This window comes from Musa acuminata, chromosome BXJ1-6, assembly GCF_036884655.1.
Source record: "Musa acuminata AAA Group cultivar baxijiao chromosome BXJ1-6, Cavendish_Baxijiao_AAA, whole genome shotgun sequence".
In the NCBI taxonomy this organism is placed as follows: domain Eukaryota; kingdom Viridiplantae; phylum Streptophyta; class Magnoliopsida; order Zingiberales; family Musaceae; genus Musa; species Musa acuminata.
In genome coordinates this window covers 5,752,750-5,772,581 of record NC_088332.1, presented here as the reverse complement: position 1 = coordinate 5,772,581, position 19,832 = coordinate 5,752,750, and the positions used below count along the sequence as shown (strand labels likewise).

Here is a 19,832-nt window from a genome sequence, read left to right as displayed (position 1 = left end):
ATATTTTTTTAAATATTAGATTAAAAATATTATTTAGAATTATAAATTTGAGGGGTGCTTAAAAAAAACCCAAAAAGATAATTTTTTTTAAAAAATTCATCCTCCGTTTTGATAAAGCTTTAGATAATTTGAGTATTTAAATAATCATATGCGTTAAGGAAAATGGTCATCAACATTTGAGTTAACCCGAGGTTATCCAAGTCCAAAGTGCTGAAGTGTATAAAGTGGCTTAGAGGTGACTCAAAGTGGAGTTGTTGAGCTTTCAAAGTGTCGCCTGCATTAAGACAAATGTTGGGAGAAGTTTCCTAGCATAGTCCATCCAACGCTCAAGTTAATAACTAAAGTCTCTAATGGGTATGAGTGTTTTTGGGAAAGTGAGACCCCGGTGTAGTGCTGAAGATTACCTTTTATACTTGGCCTTAGAGGGGGTAACCTATAATCATTCCAATGTCTCCCTCTTAGCGTTTTATCCACATAGGTGGTAGGGGAGATACAACCTCGAACGATTTGTCTTAGACTTTTGTCCATGCTGGCGGATGAGAGAGGGGTAACCTAGAACATTTTTCATCCACGATAACTCTTACATGGTGCTTATGTGAAAGAGGATGATTGACTATTATAATATTTTTTCTATCATTTATTCCCCTCCCAAAAGTATGCTTCGGAGCTCTTGTTAGAGGGGTTTGAAGTGTAGCGTTCAATTCATCCGATATGAGAGTGTTTAAGATCTCCTCTTGTGGGTTGGGTTTTCCTAACTAACGTCTCATGCGATGACGGAGGTCGGGCATCCCAACCTCCTCATCTTGGGCAAAGATAAGGATCGGGTGTCCTGACCTCCATGCCTTACATGATGGTGGGGGACGGACATCCTGACCTTAACGCCTCACATGATAGTGGAGGTCGAGCATCTGAAATCCACACCTTGGGCGAAGGAGGAGGTTAGACATTCGACCTTGTGCCTCAGGTAAAGGCTGAGATAAAGCATCTCGACCTCCACCCCTCTTGTAGAAGCGAGGGTCGGGCTTCCCGACCACTACGCCTTAGGCGAGGATATATGCCCAACATCCTTGCCTCTTATAGAAGTAGGGGTCAGGCTTCCCGACCCCAACACCTTAGGTGAGGATAGAGGTAGAGGTTAAGAGGCCCGACCTCCTTGCCTCTTGCTAAGGCGATTAGGCTTTCCGACCTTCATGTCTCTTGGGGTGATGAGGGTTAGGCTTCTTGACCCACACACCTTAGGCTTCTCTGACTCGTGGCTTCTGTTGTGATAGATTTCTTTTGACGTAGGGTCAATTTTTTTGACTCATGTGCTTTAAACACATTTTGCTTTATGCCTTTGCCGTGACAAATTTTTTCTCATGCGGGATGGGTTTTCTCGACTCATATATCTTGGGCACATTCGACTTGTGCCTCAACTATAGTGGATTTCTTCACACATGGGGTAGGTTTTCCCAACGCATGTGTCTCGAGCACATTTCACTATACACTTCCATCGTAGCAGATTTCTTCTCACGTGGGATGAGTTTTACTAACTCATGCATCTCGAGTACATTTGACCCGTGCTTTTGCCATGACAGATTTTTTTCTCGTGTGTACCAAGTTTTCTCAACTCATGCATCTTAGACACATTTGACCTGTGCTTTCATTATGACAGGTTCCTTCTCATGCAAGTCACTTGCGTTGTGACAAATTTCTCTTTGTGTAGGTCATATTTTTTTGACATATATGCCTTAGGAATATTTCACCTTACGCCTCTACCGTAGTTGATTTCTCTTGGCACGGGTCGAGTTTTCCCGGCTCACACACCTCGATCACATTTCACCTTGGGTCTCCACTATCATGGATTTCTCGAGGTGCGAGTTAGATTTTCTCGACTCACAAGCATTGGGTACATTTTGTCATGCACTTCCATTGTGATAGAATTTTTTTTTGACGTAAGTCAAGTTTTCCCGACTCATATGCCTCAGGCATATTTTGCTATATACCTCCATCGTGATAAATTTCTTATGGCATGGGCTGGATTTTTTTAACTCATATGCCTCAGGTGGATTTCTCTTGATGTAGGTTTGGTTTCCCCAACACATGCCTTGGGCATATTTCATCCTAAGCCTCCATCATAGTAAATTTCTCTCAGCGTGGATTGGATTTTTCGACTCACACACCTTAAGCATATTTTACCCTTCACCTTCGTCATGGTAGATTGCTCTTGGTGTGGTTCATGTTTTTTGACTCACATGCCTCAAGCACATTTCATATTATGCCTCATTCATGTTAGATTTTAGGTTCTCTCTCTGTCGTGATAGATTTCAAGTCTTCTCTATATAGTGGTGGCTTTTGGATCCGCTCACCATGGTAGATTTTAGATCCTTCCATCATGTTGGGCTTCAAGTTCTCCCTCTGTCATGGTAGATTTCAAGTCTTCTCTTCGTCATGGTGGATTTTGGATCCTCCTGTAGTGGTGATCTTCAAGTCCTCCCTTCGTCATGATAGATTTCTTCTTATACAGGATGAGGTTTTCTAACTCATGCATCTTGACATATTCAGCTTGTGCCTCCACCGTGGTGGATTTCTTCTTATATGGGTAGGGTTTTTTCGATTCACGTATCTCATGCGCATTTGGATTATGCCTCCATTGTGACTGATTTCTTCCGACGCAAGTTAGATTTTTTGACTTATGCATCTCAGGCATATTTGGCGTATGCCTTTGCTATAGCATATTTTTTCTTACGTTGGTCGGGTTTTCCCAACTCACCCGTCTCAAGCATATTCAGCCTTTGTCTCCGTTGTAGTGGATTTCTCTTTATTTATTTGTTGTAGTGGGCTTCAGTTTCTTTCTCTACCATGGTGGATTTTGAGTCTTTTTGTTATGGCAGGCTTCGAGTTTTTCCTTTGTGACATGCAGGTTCGTAGTCCCGAGATGAGAGGTGGAATTGCTTGTGAACACCATCAACGAAGAAGTCATAAGGGTAAGATCGTTAGCTGGGATCCTAAGTTTTTGAAAAGCATCAAAATAGAGAATATCGATAGAGTTATTGTACCAATTATGACCCTCTTTACATGAGTGTTAATCATCCTTACAGAAACCACTAAGGTATCGTATGAACCTTTACTCGTCGCAATACCTATCATATGTATATCACCCTCTAGGCTCAATATCGAGCTAGTAGTGAGTCATACCTATCAAAACTCCTTTTAGCTTAGTGAATTATTATCTTCATAATAATTTACTCGACTTATTGACTACGGACGTATTAGGCAACTATGTCATAATCCACAAACGATATAAAGAAATCTAATCCATTTGGACATGTTTGTCCTTAGTTACCATATACCTATAGCCCCTCATCTATCTAATACCCCAGAGATCGTATACCAGGTATAGTACTGTCAGGCTCGCATGGTTTCTCCTTAAGTCCCGCTCTAATTGGATTCTCCTAGAGAACTCTTTCTCTCTCAATCTGAACGACTTTGGCTAGGGATTTGTTTGAGTAAAAATATATGAGATATTCCTCTCATGACACCGAGAGCGGATGATCTTCTATCGACCCTCAATAGCCCTCGTAAGGTTGGCTACTACTCCCGATGACCGGCTATACTAGATCTTGAACTTTCAGACATATAAGTCCAGTATTAAAGAGTGGAATATTCATATAGGACATCCTCAGTATCTCAATTCTAAGGACCATATACACCACTAGGACAATGAAATCATTATCTAACAATAAAATATCATTAACCATCTAACATTCTGTGAGCGGTTCAATCAGTAAACTCATTCTCCAATGAGCACCTGCACTATAACTCTTATGTCCCCACATAAGAAGCTATGAGACCAATCGTCTCCATCATATATATGGGTATACAGTACACTAGTCTATCCGGTTATCTCGATATCCCTCTTGAATAATCTATGATCGGAATTGTTTAGAATCTATGTTTAAAGGCGAATCAGTTTCATTATCGTGATCGTATCATGATTCGATTCTCATTGCACAGATCCATGGACATCACTATATATATATATATATATAAAGTGATAAAATATCAAATAATATAATAAATAAAAAAATACGTATTATGTCACATGTGTCATCATTCACGTGATTAGCTTGTAGGGCACCTATGACTAGCACAAGGAAGTCAGCTTGAGTTGGCCATTTCTTTTTCAATGGGTCAATCATTTTTTCTTTACCAGGTCGGTCATAGGGCACCTATGACTAGCACAAGGAAGTCAGCTTGGACCTCAAGTGAGGCAGTTTGAGTTGGTCATTTCTTTTTCAATGGGTTGATCATTTTTTTCTTTACCAGGTCATTTTTTTTCTTTTTTCTTTTTCAATGGTAGTCACTCTTGTCTCAACCTTTTGCACATCTCCTCACTCTTACTTGAGATCATTGCCTCCATGATAATATATTGGTTAGCCCTTTGGAGCACCTCGGGCATCGTCACCAGTGGCCTCTCTACCAATGACTAAAAAAAATGAGAGGGCTTAAGCCCAATTATGAAGGCCTATACAATAAACGATGGATGGGTTTCTTGTACGAATCTCGTTAGTGAATCAAACGACAAAGTCGAAAAATGTATTTTTTTCCTCTCATTTGCTTGAGTCTAATAAGCATTATCATCGATGTCCTCGGGTGTACATTATCGATGAAGTAGAACTCAAACTCCTTTACCAACTAAGCAAAAGAGCACCAAGAGAGGTTTCAAGTAAATGTACCATTCTTATGTTGGGCCTCTTAACATTGTAAGGAAGGTGTGATATATCAAGGCATTCGAGGTGTCCTACGATGATATTTGGGCGTGGAAGGCGATAGTATACTCTATTGGGTCAATACTACTATCAAGGACCTCTAGTAATGGCAGGTGAAAGTTCATCGGGATTGGCTCCTCCTAGATGTTTTGAGTGAGTGAGGACTGATCTAAGGTGGGATCAACCAAACTTTTCTCTCATGATTGTTGGAACTCTTGCTACATCTTTTCTAAGTATTGGTTCATTTGCCATAGTTGAATCTTCAAGGAGTCATCCCTCGAATCCGTTGATTTGGTCTCGGGTTGAGGCTGAGCGCAACGATGATGTGGTGGTGCACTTTATTCCACGACTGGGGAGCGGGGCGCTCCCTCGGTCAGCAATTCTATAGGCCTAGGACAATCCTGAGATGTTGGCACCGTGTCAAGTAAGGGAATCTCGACAAGTACTAAAGCTAGTGGATGTTGACGTACTGATTGCGACCAAGATGATGGTGTTATTTGTTGGGCTAGCTGAGACAAGAGCGGGACAATAGCCTGCATCATGTCCGTTAGTGTCTGTATTTGTTGGGTGAAATTCAAGAACACCTTGGTAGGGACAAACAAGTGGCTCAAGGTCATCCCTAGGGCGAATGGCCCAGGTCATTGAACGGACGCCAGTACCGTGCCAGCGTTTGCATCGAAGTAAACACATCCACACGAGGGAAGGATGAGAGTTGCCCCATTAAGTAAAAGTGATATATGTCAAAGGTAGGGCCTCCTTATTGGAGCGTGTGTTAGGAGGATTGACGGATGAACATTCCTGCAATATTAGGCCCTCATTTTAATGTCAAAATATTAGGAAAAATCATCGTTGATGTCTGAGTTAACCCAATATAGTCTAAGCCTGATGGCATAAGAGAGTCTAAAGTGGTACTAAGGTAAAGGTGTCAAGCTCCCAAGGTGTCGTTTGTACTAAGATCGATGTTAGGAAAAGTTTTTCGACATAATTCCTCCGACGCTCAAGTTAATAATCGAGGTCTCTGATGAATATTATTTTTTTTTAAGAGAGCCCTCTCGACATCGCGTCAAGGATTACCTTTTATACCTGACCTTCGAGGGGATAACTTATAATCATTTCAACATTTGCATCTTGACGTTTTGTCCATGTGGACAATAGGGGGAGATAGCCCCGAATAGCCTGTCTTGTACTTTTGTCCACGTGGGCAAACGAGCGAGGGGTGACATAAACCTTTTTCCTTCACGATAGCTTCCACGTGATGCTTATGTGCCAAATGATGGTTGACCGTTAATATATTCCATAATAGATTTGGATTTAGATAAGTTAATATCGATTTGATATTTTGTCCATTCATATTTTATTATTAAATAATATATTTTAATTAAATAAAATTAATGTTCTTACTATGTTTATAAAGTATTAAATAAATTAGAATACCAATTTACCGGTCAGAATTTGGAGGGATATATATGAAATTTTAGTTTTTTCCTGGATTTTTTAAATACTCGTCTTAGGAATCTAAGAAAGTTCCAGAAAAGGTACGACTTTAATCGCTGCGTGTGATTACTCACGAATCTTAAAGCAGCGTTACCTGGGTCGCCGTCACTGTTTCGACCCTCCTTAAATTGATGCTCCTCGTGCATTCAGATCGGAGGAATCCCGATCTCGACCGCTCTCGTCTACCCCTCCGTCTCCCCCTCCGCTTCCGCCTCTTCGTGTTCAGATGGTAAGAAGTCTCTCCTCCCCTCTAGATCTCGGCCTGTGACATCTTTACCCCTTCGATTCCGAGTGCCGCTAGGGTTCTGATCCTCGGTATTCCGAGGTCGCCCGTGTGTTCGTTGTTTGCCCCCTCACTCTCCGGATGGTCTCTTCTCAGGCACCGACACCCGTCACGAGCCCGGTTCCGATCCAGTGGTACCCGATGCTCTCCGCGCTGTTTCTCCTCGTTGGTCTCCTCGTCACTGCATCCTTCTTCATGTAAGCCTTCGCGTTCCCTCCCCTCTCTCCCTTTTTTCATTACATTCGATAGGAAAGCCGCATTCTCCATCACATTTATCAATTTAACCGATCAAAGATTGAACGACATAGTAACATATTGCACGAATATATGTATGCAACCTTCTTCCTCCGAGTATATATTTGCAGACATTAGGGTAATGCTCGTAACATAGCAATGGACTCAAAATTAGAATTTTAGCATGTGGATCATGTGTATGCTTCAAGCTTCTGGTGTGGAGTGCCTAATGAACTTGATCTACATAGGAATATTTGAATTGTTTGACTGCAAGAATTTTTTGGGAGATTTTCTTATTAGATAATTATTTTTGGGAGTTCAATAGTACACAAACACTACAAGCGAGAGGGCTTTATTTGATAAAGTAGTGTTTTTGGTCCGTCCGGAAGCTTGTGAAGCCTCATGTAAGCTCTTTGCAGGGATAAATGTCTCTCCATCTTACTCTGAGCACCTTTTTTATACCATCGCTTTGTTTCGGAGAGATATTAGCATTAGTATCATTGTCAAATTGGCTGCAAGATTTCAGTACCTTTTCTATACCATCGCTATGTTCTGGAGAGATATTAGCATTAGTCTCATGTCAAATGTATAGTTTTGTTTGAACTTACATTTTTCTTTCGGTAGTAGTAGATTGATATTAATACCCCAGTCCAATTAGTCCAACATTGAGTATGGGTGAAGTATTGCTTAGTATATGAATTACATGCAACCTAATCTTGTCTTCTTAGTACTCTTTTATCATGGGGTATAACCCACATGATTTTGGACTTGAGTTGCAAGTCAAATATGGTATTAGAACAACGAGCTTTTTTAATGTGTGGACCATGTTGGGATCTGTTGTTCATTCAGTGATACACTGATCCCCGGCATCATATCATGTTTGGCCTGATGAGAACATGACAATTCGATTTAGTCTCACAACTCGTACCATTAAGCTTTGATCATTACCCATCCTTAAAGAGCACCTTCTGATTATTGTTCCTTTAGGGCAATGCACATGTGGTTTCTAGCTTGGGTTGATAATAGGCTCAAATATTAGTTTTATATTATTGGTTATATATTCAATGTAGCACTCTGAAGAGCTTCAGTGGAATACTATTGCTCAGATGGATTGTTTTCCCTGATATTAAGTATAGACTCGTGCTAGGTTTTCAAACATGTTGCATCGACAATCTGGATTGTTTTGAATCATGTGGAAACATATACAGATGCTTAGATGTATTTATAGATCTGACACAGTAAAAGCGGAAGGATCCATGTGGATTTTCGATAACATACAACTCTACACTATTTTGGTGGTTGAGTTCTTTTCTCTTGCTAATACCATGACCACACATCAGCTACGAAGCTACTTCATCTACCAGGAGCCGCAGCCTGTTGAAGGAGGTTGTGAGTGCCGCCATGGCATCCACTTTCTTGGTAATTAAGAAAAAACAGTGATTTTGTATTTGAGCTATAAACTATCAGCACAGAGCATTAGTCTAATATGTGTCTTCTGCCTGCTGCAGGGTTTTGGATCTCTATTCCTGCTCCTTGCTACCGGTGTTTATGTTTGATTTTAGGTTTGATATATATCCTCCAAATTTGTTGTTCACCAGAACATTCGGACAAGTTCAGCATGATTTAGTCGCATGTATTTGAAACTGAACGCCTAGTTAAAGAGTATTTTAGCACAAAGTAATGCAGCCTGATCGAGTGTAAGAGATTCTTGTGATGATTCTTTTGTTTCTTCTCCAGGTTGGCCAACACAGGCTGTTGTGAACCGACGACAGGTAAAGATGAGACTTACTCTATCAACACATACGCAGTTGCTAGTCAACATTTACTTTAGAATCTTAGAATTCAAATCATTATGTGGAAGTACAATGAAATTGACATGAAGCAGTGGGTGACATCGCTAGTTACCTCCAAGATATGATTTTGATCAGAGTGGGCATCTGAAAATTGTCTCCCTTTTGTCTGCACCATTATGAGAAAAAGGGGGCATCTGAAAATTGTTGGCCTTTTGTCTGCACCATTACGAGGAAAACGATATCAAACTTCTCACGATATCAAACTTCTCACCTCAAACGTAATTAATGTAACCAAAAAAAGAATTTGGTAAGAACGTGATGTACACATCAAAGTTGTACATGTCCGTATGGATAGTCACAAATTAGCAAACAGTATGAAAGCAATCGCGATCCTCTCAACTATATGTAGGGAGATAACAAGAAATGATGCGTGCTTCTATCATACAGATTGGTCGCCAGTGAGTGAGCCCTTCTTGAATATGTCATGCAAAAATTCTTTGGGACAACAAACTAGCACTAGTCATCTTCGTCATCTTCAGGAGGCAATGTCGAGCTGTTTGAGCACATACTGACGTTTTGAAGCTCCATCAGTTTCTCTTTAAGGTCACATGGATCTGAAAGTAAAAAGTCAGTAAGACTTATTGAGTAAAGAGCACTGTCTACTTATAGCATCTACTTGAAAGTTTTTTTCTGCAAACCAATGAGAAGAGTGGAAGAATGAAGTTGAAAAGATATATATATATATATATATGATTAGAGAAAACAAACAAATAAAATCTATCATGTTAAATAAATACTTGAAAACATGAACTTAAATGTTTATGCACCATAAGTAAATTATTTACTGCCAAAAATATCCTACAATTAACTGAAATGCTATTGTTCGACACCCCAATGTGCAAAGAGAAGAATCATACAAAATCTTGATCTAAATCGTCCAAGGAGATAAATAGTCATGAATCTAATTTAGAGTACCTGCATGTATGACAATCAGGAAATCAGTTTTTTTTTTCAAATTTAGAGTAATATAGGCTGACAACACCAAGTGACTATTTTTATTTAAAGGTAAAGCAAAACTCTAATTAGTTTATATACTTACGACAAACTCAAAAAGTATATAATGAATGATCAGGATGCAAGCATACTAAAATTCTGGTTATGCAATATATAAGAATTATCTTTCTTTATAGAATATTCAAAGAACCGAGGGACCTATGTACAAGATCAATGAATTTTGGCATGCATGCATATTACATGTAATCAACTTTGTGATCTGAAAACAAAAAGAAAAATGCTTCCAATTGAGTGTGCAACCATACACAAGGCAGACGTAAAATCTTCCACCATAATTTGACATTATAGATCAAATGCATCCATGGTTTTGCAAACCAGTATTTGATAGCAAATATGCAAATACCACATAGTAAACTCTGACAGCTATACATACCTAAGCATCTCGGGTTGCTCCAGACAGCAATAGATGTTGATGTGCATATAGGTTCACACAAAGCTTTGGTATCTTCATGGTTCACATTCATGGCAAGCATCCATGAACCGATGGTGACATCCTCATTGTTAAACATTCTCAAACTGAAAAAGAAATCAGAATCAACATATCTATATTTTCAGTACAAAAAGATAAATAAAATGATTGAGCAGTCAAATTCCATAAAATAAATGGAAACATTATAGTAGCTGATAGTCACAAGTTAAAACCATGAGGCATGCATCATGGAATTGATAAACAAGGGTCCCTAGGGTGCAAAGAGCAAGGTTTTAAGTTTCTTAAAAGAAAAACAAGTTCATCCACTTCAATGCATAATGTAGTCGATCTTGCTGGTCCCTAGATGTGAACAAAATATTCATCCTTCTCTAGGAATTTTAAATATCCTGTAAGGTTTGATACAATTTACATACTAACATAACAGCAAGAAAGCTTCTCTCGGCAGAAGAAAATATTATGAAAATATGCAAGAAAATTTGCTTATTTGTATCATTGCATACATTGGCTACTTAATCTGAATGCACAAAGGCAACCATCATATAATCATAAAAGGATATTTTAGGTTACGAAGGATAGGCTGCTGACAACTACCTGGGAAAAAAAAGTCCTTATAAATTTGAGATTTTCTGGACAAGAGAAATGCCTAAACCACAAGGAAAAAACAATAATTTCTAGGACTCCACTACTATCATCAAACATGTCTTTGCCACAGCTTAGTATAAATACAAGCAAGATAAGTTTGCCTCCAAGCGACAGTTGCAAGTGCCTAGTACAGACACCCAATAAGAATAAATCACAAGAATTTAAGTAACATCTAATGTAGTAAAGTTGCCAATAGAGTCGTACAGCATAAAATGACAGATTCTTGTCAAGCTAAGTCTCTGTGGTTTTTTACTTCTCAGCCTTATTTGGTTTACCCTTTAACCCATCTTGTGTTCTCACGTAAATGGATACACAATGTAAATTGCTAGACAAGATGCTATGTGCACTGTGATTTAACTTTTCTGGTAAATTTGTTTAATTATCAATAAATAAAAAGCTAATGAATTCACCAGCTGAGATAATAATTGTATTTGTATATGCTCTCTTTAATTTGTTCAGCAAATTAAGTGAACATACAGGCCAGCTCCATATGCATATGAACAAATTTAGCTAAAACAAAGTCTACATAATTGAGGAAATAGCATATCTATTTTGGCAAGGGATATATACGCCACAACAAAGTATGCAATGATGATTGATTTACTTATTATCTGAATCCTCAAAAAAGCAGCATTGATGGAAATTTTTACCAGGCCACTGGATTTTGGATTTTTAAGTCTTGCCCCTTGGTTTTGGAAGTGGAAATATTAACTTCTGATCCTCAATGGATGGTTGCAATCACAAACACATATAACAAAAAGAAGCATGAAGAATTATAACATTGATGAAGCTTCCAACTAAGGCCCTCAAAAAAGCCATATTAGTGGGTTAAACTTTCTGGCAATTTTTAAATATGTATAAATTTCAAGATCCTAACATTTGTAACAACAGTATGAATTTAAACCAATAAATGATTAGCATCACCTGAAAAATTATAAGTATTGGTTTCTTTTACTACATTGTGCAAACATAAAGCAGAAAACTAATAACAGAAAATTAATTAATGATGTTTATCAAGAAAAGAATGGTCTTTTTTCTTAGACAAAACTTCACGATAACGGATTAGTGAAACACAAAAATTAAAGAAGGCAAAATATGATATGACTGACCTATCATTTCTTGCACTTGCCAAAGCAGCTACAATATCAGCAGAAAGAGCATATATCGGACCATGTGCATGTAGAAAGTACTCATTCCCAATCAAATGGCCTGAACTTTCAAACCTGCGATTATTATAAACAAAGTGCATTGAGGGGGGTACAGAAACATGGACTATTGCATAATACTAAAATGATGAAAACATAAAGAATTATTCTTCATTTACATTTACCATTTCATATTTCGGTCAGTGATAACTGGGCCTTTCTTCATGCAACCAATGTAAGTAAGACGATGTGCTCGATCCTTAGCAAGAAGAGTGGCAAGTCGATCTAATGAATATAAAATGAACAGGTTATATTAGACGAACATTTTCAGTAATACTCAAAACAGTCTAATTTACCTGGCCGCAAATAAATATCATCATCAGCTTTCACATAAAAGTCTGCATCAAAAAGGTTGAAAGCTGCTTTGAAAAATGCTACCCTAGAAAAAGAAACAGGATTAAAGATCACACTTTGTTGTAACAATAAAAATATACCAAAGATCACTGGCTCTCACGTCTTATAGGGCAACTTATAGTTATCTTCATCAGCATCTACAAACATGAAGTCATTGTGCGTCTCTACTTCTTTCTGCAGCACTGCCTTTTTCTTTGGATCCTTTGTCTGCCCAATCACAAATCTAAAAGCCAGTCCAGTAGCATGATCCAAACTGCCAAAAGACATCATAAGTAATATATCCACGATACATACATACATCAGAGTTACAAAATTAAGGATGATAGCAGTAGTGGTCCACAATACAAAAGCCGTGTATAGAAGTGTTAGGACATTATATCTCCTAAATTTTCTGCCAATGACTGAATTTTGTGACATAAAGCATTATGTGATTAAGGTCATTGGATATATTATATATGGTTCCCCTAAATTCATATAAGGCATTCATTGCAAATTGGGAGCAGTTCTCCACAAAATTTGATGCAGGAGCCAGTTGATTTTGTTGGTTGTTTTTGTATTATTCTATTATTCAGGGTTTCTTTTGCAATTGTAATTAGTCATCATGTAACAGCATCCTATATGTTTCTATGCCAGTTGCCACTTTTGGCAAAGATTAAAAAAAGGAAGCTAAGCTAAAAATAAAATATGATTGAAAAGATATGACTGATTGTATATGTTTTTGAAGGAAGAAAACTAACCCCAATTGCAGATCTTATATTAAGGAAGATCATCTCTTATATACTATTCATGATCAATGATATATTTTACTTGATAGAAATATATGCACCATGTGTACCTCAAGTTGATGCGAAATAACTAGGGTGCATTAGTGATAGCTTTGCTCTATACAAGAAATTATATAAGCTAATCATGACAAAGGTAAACAGCAGACAAACATCAGTAAAGACTCGTAAGTCTTTATATGCAAACGGGAAAATCTTATTGATAATATATACTTGAAATTTATCTAAGCAGGACAACTTACTGCAAATATATTCATTTGTTTTCAACAGAAAATATTATTTCTTGTGTCTTTCTACATGGCAATCACTTGTCGTTTTGTTAGGCCTCAAATCATCAAATGTGATCATTGATTTTTCATAATTGATTTCCATGTCTACGAAAGATATCCATTCCCTGATGGATGCTTATTTAAGAACAAAAGTCCGAACTCAGAAGGTCAGTGAAATTGTTCGTTCAAAGAGACAATCAATTTCAAGACATGCAAGGACTACACCAAAATTAATCTCTCTTTGTTTCCTTTTCATTCGACACTTGTTACGAGATATCTCAATGGCCTTTCTTGCCTCACATCGTCAAAAACTCATCTTCAAGAAGCAGTGTCTACCAGCAACAACAATTCCAGTTAAAGCACCGTAGAAAAACCCATCTAAACCTTCTTTTCTTGATCTACATTTAGATCTAGTATTCCATCGGCTCAAGATTCAAGATCGTAAAATATCCTTAGACCTCAAAATACTCTATCCTTAACCACATGTAAACCTGGTGGTCTATCAGCTCAAAATTCAAGATCACAGCTTAGATATCGAGTAAAGAGGCACAAACGATCGGATCAGAAACAGATCTCACCGAGACAAGGCGTCAGGATCACGAGGGAACCAGGTATCCCGAAGCGCAGCCCGACGATCGGAGGAAGAGAACCCTGTGAGGACCCCGACGACCCCAATCACCTTGGGCCTCGCCGCCACGCCCTCCTCGGGCCGGCCGGTGGCGGCGAGGGACTTGGATCGGAAGGTGCGGAGGGTGTCCTCGGCGCGGCCGCAGCGGAAGACGGTGACGATGCGCGGGGGTCGGCGGATGGCGGCGGCGGCGAACGCGATCCCAGCGATGCCGACGATGAGACAGACGGCGGAGAGGATGACCAGTATGAGGAGGGCGCGGCGGGGTGGGTGCGGCGAGGACGGGGTTAGGAAGGGGGAGGGCCTGGGCGGCGGCTTCCTCCTCTTCTTGATGAGCTCTTCGTCGTCATCGTCGTCGAAATAGGGACTGGAGTGGTGGTACTGTGGCATCACTGTGATTAACCAATAACCAAAGAGAGAGGGAGAGCTGTAGTGTGTCCGCGAGCGAGAGAGAGAGAGAGAGAGAGAGAGAGAAGTGGCTGCTGGTAATAAGGCGGAGTCGAGTCTTCTCTACGCATCACACATTGGACTTCGGACCGAATTCAGGTGGCAAGTTCGGGCGGGTGAATGGCAGTTGACGGAGTCGATCCGACCCGACCACGTCGACCGACCTTCTCTGCTTGAGGTCCGAATTAAGAAGAAATATATAAAAATTATTATCAGAATTTAAAAAAATTAATGATTTTTTTCTTGATCAAATTCAAACTGTTTTAAATACATGATTGAACTATCTGATTTCACCAATTAATGATAGAAAGAAAAAATATATTATCAAAATCCAATTTGCAAACTAAATTAAAACTGTTTATTTGAAATCTCACGGCACAGAAAAACTAAGTGGTATACATGTAAGGATTAAATTTATACTTATAATGTCCTTATATGGATTACTGAATTGAGATTATTGAATTCAAGTGTGAGGTCTTTAAAATGTTGTTTGGCATGGTTTGTCAAATCATGCAGATGTTTTGACTGGTGATACAATGATCCTTACAACAGTTTTGATGAACCTGAAAACCGACTTTTACATTGAGATTAATCAACAGTTTAAATAAGTATTACCATTACCCTCTAAATTGGAGTGAAACTGGAATCATTTTTGCAATCAGATAGATAATAATACTCTTTGCTAGCTAAAAGAGGATATTCTGATTCTGTCTGATTACAAAAATGCTACCATAAGTGTGATGCTAGCATGATAGTAACATCACACTTACGAGTGAATTGCATAGCCCTATTTCATTTTCTAATTTTGTTTGAATGATGCCTCCCTAAAGGTGTATGGATCTTGATAGGTGTTTTACTCTTATACTATCATACAATTGCGACAGCAACAATTAATTCATGATTACAAAATATTATTGGTATCATAAACTAATTCCTGCTATCACAATTGTACACTACTAGCATAAGAGTAAAACATCAAGATCCAATTCACTAAAATGCTGCATGCGACTTCTGTTCTTGTATGGCAGAATGCAAAGTGTTATTCAGGGTTATGGAGGTACGAGGAAGCCTGAATTTGATCAGGGGGGATATCTTATGTTTCTCCATGCCTTTGATGATCATCCATTATTTCCTACACTCAGAAATGCCTGAAAAGTTAGGGAAAAAGAATCCAATTTGAGCTTACCTGTATCATTGGATAGATACAATCTTTTTTGTGCATCTATATTGTGTTGCCTCAATTTAAAATAACCATTCCCTCGATTTTTATATATCCTCAAATCTGGAAATTTCTCTGAATCAGGATGCAACCATCTCGGGCTTGAACTCTGTAAAGAAAACTTGGCTAAACTCTGCCACAGCAAGAGACCAATCTGCTATTTATTGGTCAAGCACATCAGATAATGTTCCTCATTTCAGTGCCTTTTCCGCGTCATCGGGCCATTGGGTAAGCCCTGTCAGTGAGCTTGCTGGGACAAACACTGCCAGTTCCTTGCTATCCAGGATCCATGTCATAAGATGTACCAGGAAGAATAGTTTCTTTTGCACACGATGCAACCATCAGGCACAACAGGACAGGAGACGTCCAACATCGCCAATCTTGTTTAGCTCCTAGCTGACAAAATGTTCCCTGGTTCCAATCGAAGGATGAACAATAGGTTCAGGCTTGTTGTCACGTAGAAAAGCAAGTCCCCGGGTTATGTTCAAAAAGAATTTGGTATCAGATAATTCATAGAAGTTGAGTCTTTGTCATTCCAAATGAATATTTGATCTTCTAGGCGTCATGTAACAGTATACAATATGACAATAATCCAGGCAGCCGCAACAATAAACATGTTACATGACAAAGTTGGCTAAGAATTTTGAACCTGCACAAAATTGAAATTGGTTAGATTTCTCTTCCTCTACAGTGGATTGATGGGGCAAGGAATGGCCAATAACACTAAAATCAAATTGACAGTGTGTTAGTTAAAATAAAGAGTGGAGAATATCCAACAAAGTTTCAAACTAAAAAAAGGAAAAATAATTTAAGCTTAAACTTACCTCTCTAGTAAACTTCCTCTTTCTTGTTCCATGCATCTTGTCAGAGAACCTTGACGTCTACAGAGGTCTGATCAAGATTGCACTTGTATACATTACTAGAATTTCACTCACTTATCTTATTGGCTTAGAAAATTTATCAGTGGCAAACTCTAATTTGTGCTGCACCATTTGCCATTTAAGAAAAGCATCTTATTTCTCAGATGACACCTTGCCTGATACAACTGTTTTATGAGTATCCAGGACCTCTTTCAGAAGCAATTGCTTCACTTTATCAGCTTTGTTGATTGTTTCCAAATGTTTGCCGTTTCTTCTGCAGCAATTCTTTTTAACTTTTTTACCCTCTTTAGTGCATCCTTCACTTTGTTTTCTACTCAAGGCCAGAAGAAGTAATTGGACCTGTAAAAAGCTAAAACATGTATAAGAAAACTAGGGAAGTTCAGGCAGATCAGCAAGAAAACAGGCACATGCAAGTGGAAAAGTACATCCTGCATGGGTCACCAGGGAAAAGAAATTATGAACTAATGGAAAAGGCATAATGAAGGAAAAAGACTATTCCTGACAATGATAAACCATAATGTCCCAACCATAGGTCTTCAACTGCCTCACTAGCTAATCCAATAGCAAACAAATAAGCACATATGCTAATCCCAACTTGAATATACATAGCTAGAACCATTTTCTTCACATGAACCAGATTGCCATAGCAAAAGTTTTCTGCATCTTGTTCCTCAAATCCAGTACTTCAGTTGATTATTGATCCTGAAGAGTAGTTTAGGATCAATCCATCTTATTATCTGTCGTACATGCATTCAAAAACAAGCACGTACATGCATGAGTGCAAGCATGCGTACACACACCCACACATGCTCACACGAGCACAAGACACTCTCATACACACCATGCACACTCAAGCACACGCGCGCACACACAGTAGAGGTCTTCAGACGGTGTCAGTATATCATAGTTTGTGTTTTCGAACTTCTAGGACTCATTGTTTGGTTATTTTCCTCACATCTTCAACCATACTAATTCAATCTACAGTATATCCTTCCTATGTTTTTGAACTTCTAGGACTCCATTATTTGGTTCTCCTCCCTCACGTCATCAACCATACTAATTGAATCTTACATCTTCCGCCTACCTGTTGCCGGTCTACATGCAATTATAATTATGTGAGTGGTGATAATTGTAATTTGAATAAGATGATGTTGGATTCAGGCATATCAATGCACAATAAATGCTGGCATCTATTTTCAACAAACAAAGAAAAGGAGCTTACTTTCCATGTTGTTTCACAGTGTGATTTCAGATCACGAACTTGAATAATAGGAGGCTGCAATTCAAGGCCTTGCACATCTCAGAATTTCTGCAGGTCAAAATTTCCATTGATTGTCAAAGAATTTGTTCAACGTGATGCCATGTACTTTCCTTAAGTCAGTTATTGAAAGTCTATGGAAAAAGGTGAGACCTATAACAGGTGATGAAGCGCATCAGGTTTGCTTGGTCTTGCCACTATGAAGAGTGAGGTTTCCTTCTGGTTTGCAACCTTTCCATCAATTTGTTATAGGTTGCAATGTTTGGTATAAATCCAGCATCCAGCATCTCATTGACAACACATTCACCCTCTCTTTTTCTCCCCTCTCTTGAGAATCCATGAGCCAGTATGCTGAGCATCACACTGTCAGGCTTTAAACCCTTTTTTGATGCCAAGACTCTCAATCGGTTTGCATCCAAAGTCCTTCCAACATCACAAAGTGTTTCCAAAAGAGTGTTGCAGGTAATGGTGTCAGGAACCATCCCTTCCTGCAGCATTCTTTCCATCAAACCATACGCTTCATCTATCTTGCCTGAGCTTCTCAATCCCTCGATTAAAGTAGTGCAGGTCACGTTGCTCGAAAATTTGCCCTCCTTCCACAAAGAATATACCACTTCCAAGGCTCTTTCTGAACTTCTCTTGTTACACAGTGCCTCGACCAAATGAAAGCAATCAAACCCCTGAGGAACAGCTCCTTTCTTCAATAATTCCATCAAAAGCTGACTTGCTTCCTCAGTTTTGCCCTCTCTACAAAGACCATTCAGAAGAATCTCACAAGTAGCAACCGAAAACCCACAACCCAGATCAAGCATCTCCCTAGCAACCCCAATTCCCTCTTTAAATCTCTTCTGCGTGAAGAAGCCTTTTATGAGAGTATTGAAACTGACCACGTTCGGCTCGCATCCCCTCGCCCTCATCTCTCGGAACCAATCCAGTGCCGAATCGAGGTCCGAGCATCGGAGGCAGCTGCTGATCAAGATGTTGAAGGTGAAAGAGTCCGGCTTGACACGATCCTTGAGCATTGTCTTATACAAGTCGACGGCTTTCTGATGCTCCCGCTGCCGAGCGAAGCCGTTGATCAGGGCGTTGTAGAGCGCGGTGCTGGGGCGGCCGTCGACGGACTTCCGGGCGTCTTCGAAGGCGGAGATGGCATCGTTGAGGTGGCCGGCGCGGCAGAAGGCGTGGATGGCGAAGCGGAAGGTGGGCTCGAGGCGAGGGCAGGCGAAAATGCCATCGGCGCAGGGGCAGGGGTGGGCGACCATATGCCCAAGGAGGAGACGCAAGGGACCGAGCCGGTCAGTGACGGCGAGGGTGCGCGTCATCCACTCGTAGGTTGAGTGGTCGTGGCGGAAGGAGTCGACGCCGGCGGCCCAGAGGAACACGTGGAGGTCGTAGGGGGCGTAGGCGGGGTGATGGCGGATGCGGCGGCGCAGGAGGCGGAGGAGTTCGGCGGGGGTGAAGGAGGGCTGAAGCTGGGACTCCAAGAAGCGGGCAAGGCGGGACGGGGCGATGGCAGCGGAGAGGGAGAGCGTCGGTAGAGGAACTACGGAGGCGACGGCGGAGGGGGAGGAGGGGTCGAAGACGGAGGAGAGATCGAAGAGCGCGGCACGATTGGGGCTTGGATTACGGTCCGGGTTTTGGCGTAGAGCGGCGAGGGCGGAGACGGAAGGGAGGGACTTGGAGAGCCGCCTCGAAGCCATGGGAAAAGGGCCTCCTCTGCCGCGCAATAATTTCCATACGATGGTAATGATCCATGACCCACTTGCTTTGAGATGCGTGCCGCTGATCGGTTTAGTATTTGGCCCGAGTTTGGGGATATTCCAATGGGTTCGGATCCGGGTTAACGGATCTGAAGCGTGTCGAAACCTATTTCCTCGGATAACAAGTGGAGAAGTTACTATACTGCATTCGGTAGAAAACTTGTCGGATTCAGGTGTGCAGGCGACAAGGATCCGTCACGTCCCCACACGGACCACACCGCCTACACACCACCCAAACCACGTGGGTCACCATGACCACCATGTGCCCTCCCGAGGCCTTCCGAACCATGCATGGTTATCGCTGGAGGCCGTCTCCTTCCTCGCATCG

General features: G+C 40.3%; 2 protein-coding genes across 10 annotated transcripts; one reads left to right on the top strand and one right to left on the bottom strand.

Annotated features, from left to right (window-relative positions):
• The first annotated feature begins 6,360 nt into the window (after positions 1-6,360).
• On the top strand, positions 6,361-8,439 carry LOC103987031 (uncharacterized). Its single transcript, XM_009405213.3, has 4 exons — positions 6,361-6,474; positions 6,625-6,725; positions 8,103-8,181; positions 8,271-8,439. The coding sequence occupies exons 1-4, from the start codon at positions 6,472-6,474 to the stop codon at positions 8,316-8,318; spliced, it is 231 nt and encodes a 76-aa protein (XP_009403488.1). The 5' UTR covers positions 6,361-6,471; the 3' UTR covers positions 8,319-8,439.
• On the bottom strand, positions 8,270-19,475 carry LOC103987029 (probable beta-1,3-galactosyltransferase 12). Of its 9 annotated transcripts, XR_010514033.1 has the most exons (11): positions 17,709-17,941; positions 16,430-16,825; positions 15,573-16,254; positions 13,890-14,555; positions 12,361-12,513; positions 12,203-12,285; positions 12,032-12,131; positions 11,811-11,924; positions 10,003-10,145; positions 9,001-9,169; positions 8,270-8,771 (listed from the first exon to the last, which is right to left on the bottom strand). XR_010514033.1 is itself a non-coding variant. In XM_009405212.3 (10 exons), exons 4-10 carry the CDS (start codon positions 14,327-14,329, stop codon positions 9,072-9,074), a joined length of 1,131 nt encoding a protein of 376 aa, XP_009403487.3. In that variant the 5' UTR covers positions 14,330-14,555; positions 15,573-16,254; positions 16,430-16,825; positions 17,709-17,941; the 3' UTR covers positions 8,812-9,071. The 9 variants fall into 9 exon arrangements, 1 of the variants encoding a protein (XP_009403487.3); XM_009405212.3 differs by lacking the exon at positions 8,270-8,771 and having other exon boundaries at positions 8,812-9,169; XR_010514031.1 differs by lacking the exons at positions 8,270-8,771; positions 9,001-9,169; positions 10,003-10,145; ... (2 more) ...; positions 12,203-12,285; positions 12,361-12,513 and having other exon boundaries at positions 14,326-14,555; positions 16,430-16,835; positions 17,709-17,795; positions 17,898-19,475.
• Between the last annotated feature and the right edge of the window lie 357 nt (positions 19,476-19,832).

What these genes read in the sequence shown, in the direction of transcription:
- LOC103987031 (XM_009405213.3), top strand. An exon ending in GTCACTGCATCCTTCTTCAT is followed by an intron (nt 6,726 to 8,102) that starts GTAAGCCTTCGC and finishes ACCACACATCAG; the next exon opens with CTACGAAGCTACTTCATCTA. An exon ending in CCATGGCATCCACTTTCTTG is followed by an intron (nt 8,182 to 8,270) that starts GTAATTAAGAAA and finishes TGCCTGCTGCAG; the next exon opens with GGTTTTGGATCTCTATTCCT.
- LOC103987029 (XM_009405212.3), bottom strand. Translation starts at nt 14,329, where the DNA reads ATGCCACAGTACCACCACTCCAGTCCCTATTTCGACGACGATGACGAC. An exon ending in TGATATTTATTTGCGGCCAG is followed by an intron (nt 12,132 to 12,202) that starts GTAAATTAGACT and finishes TATATTCATTAG; the next exon opens with ATCGACTTGCCACTCTTCTT. An exon ending in GAGCAACCCGAGATGCTTAG is followed by an intron (nt 9,170 to 10,002) that starts GTATGTATAGCT and finishes TTTTACTTTCAG; the next exon opens with ATCCATGTGACCTTAAAGAG.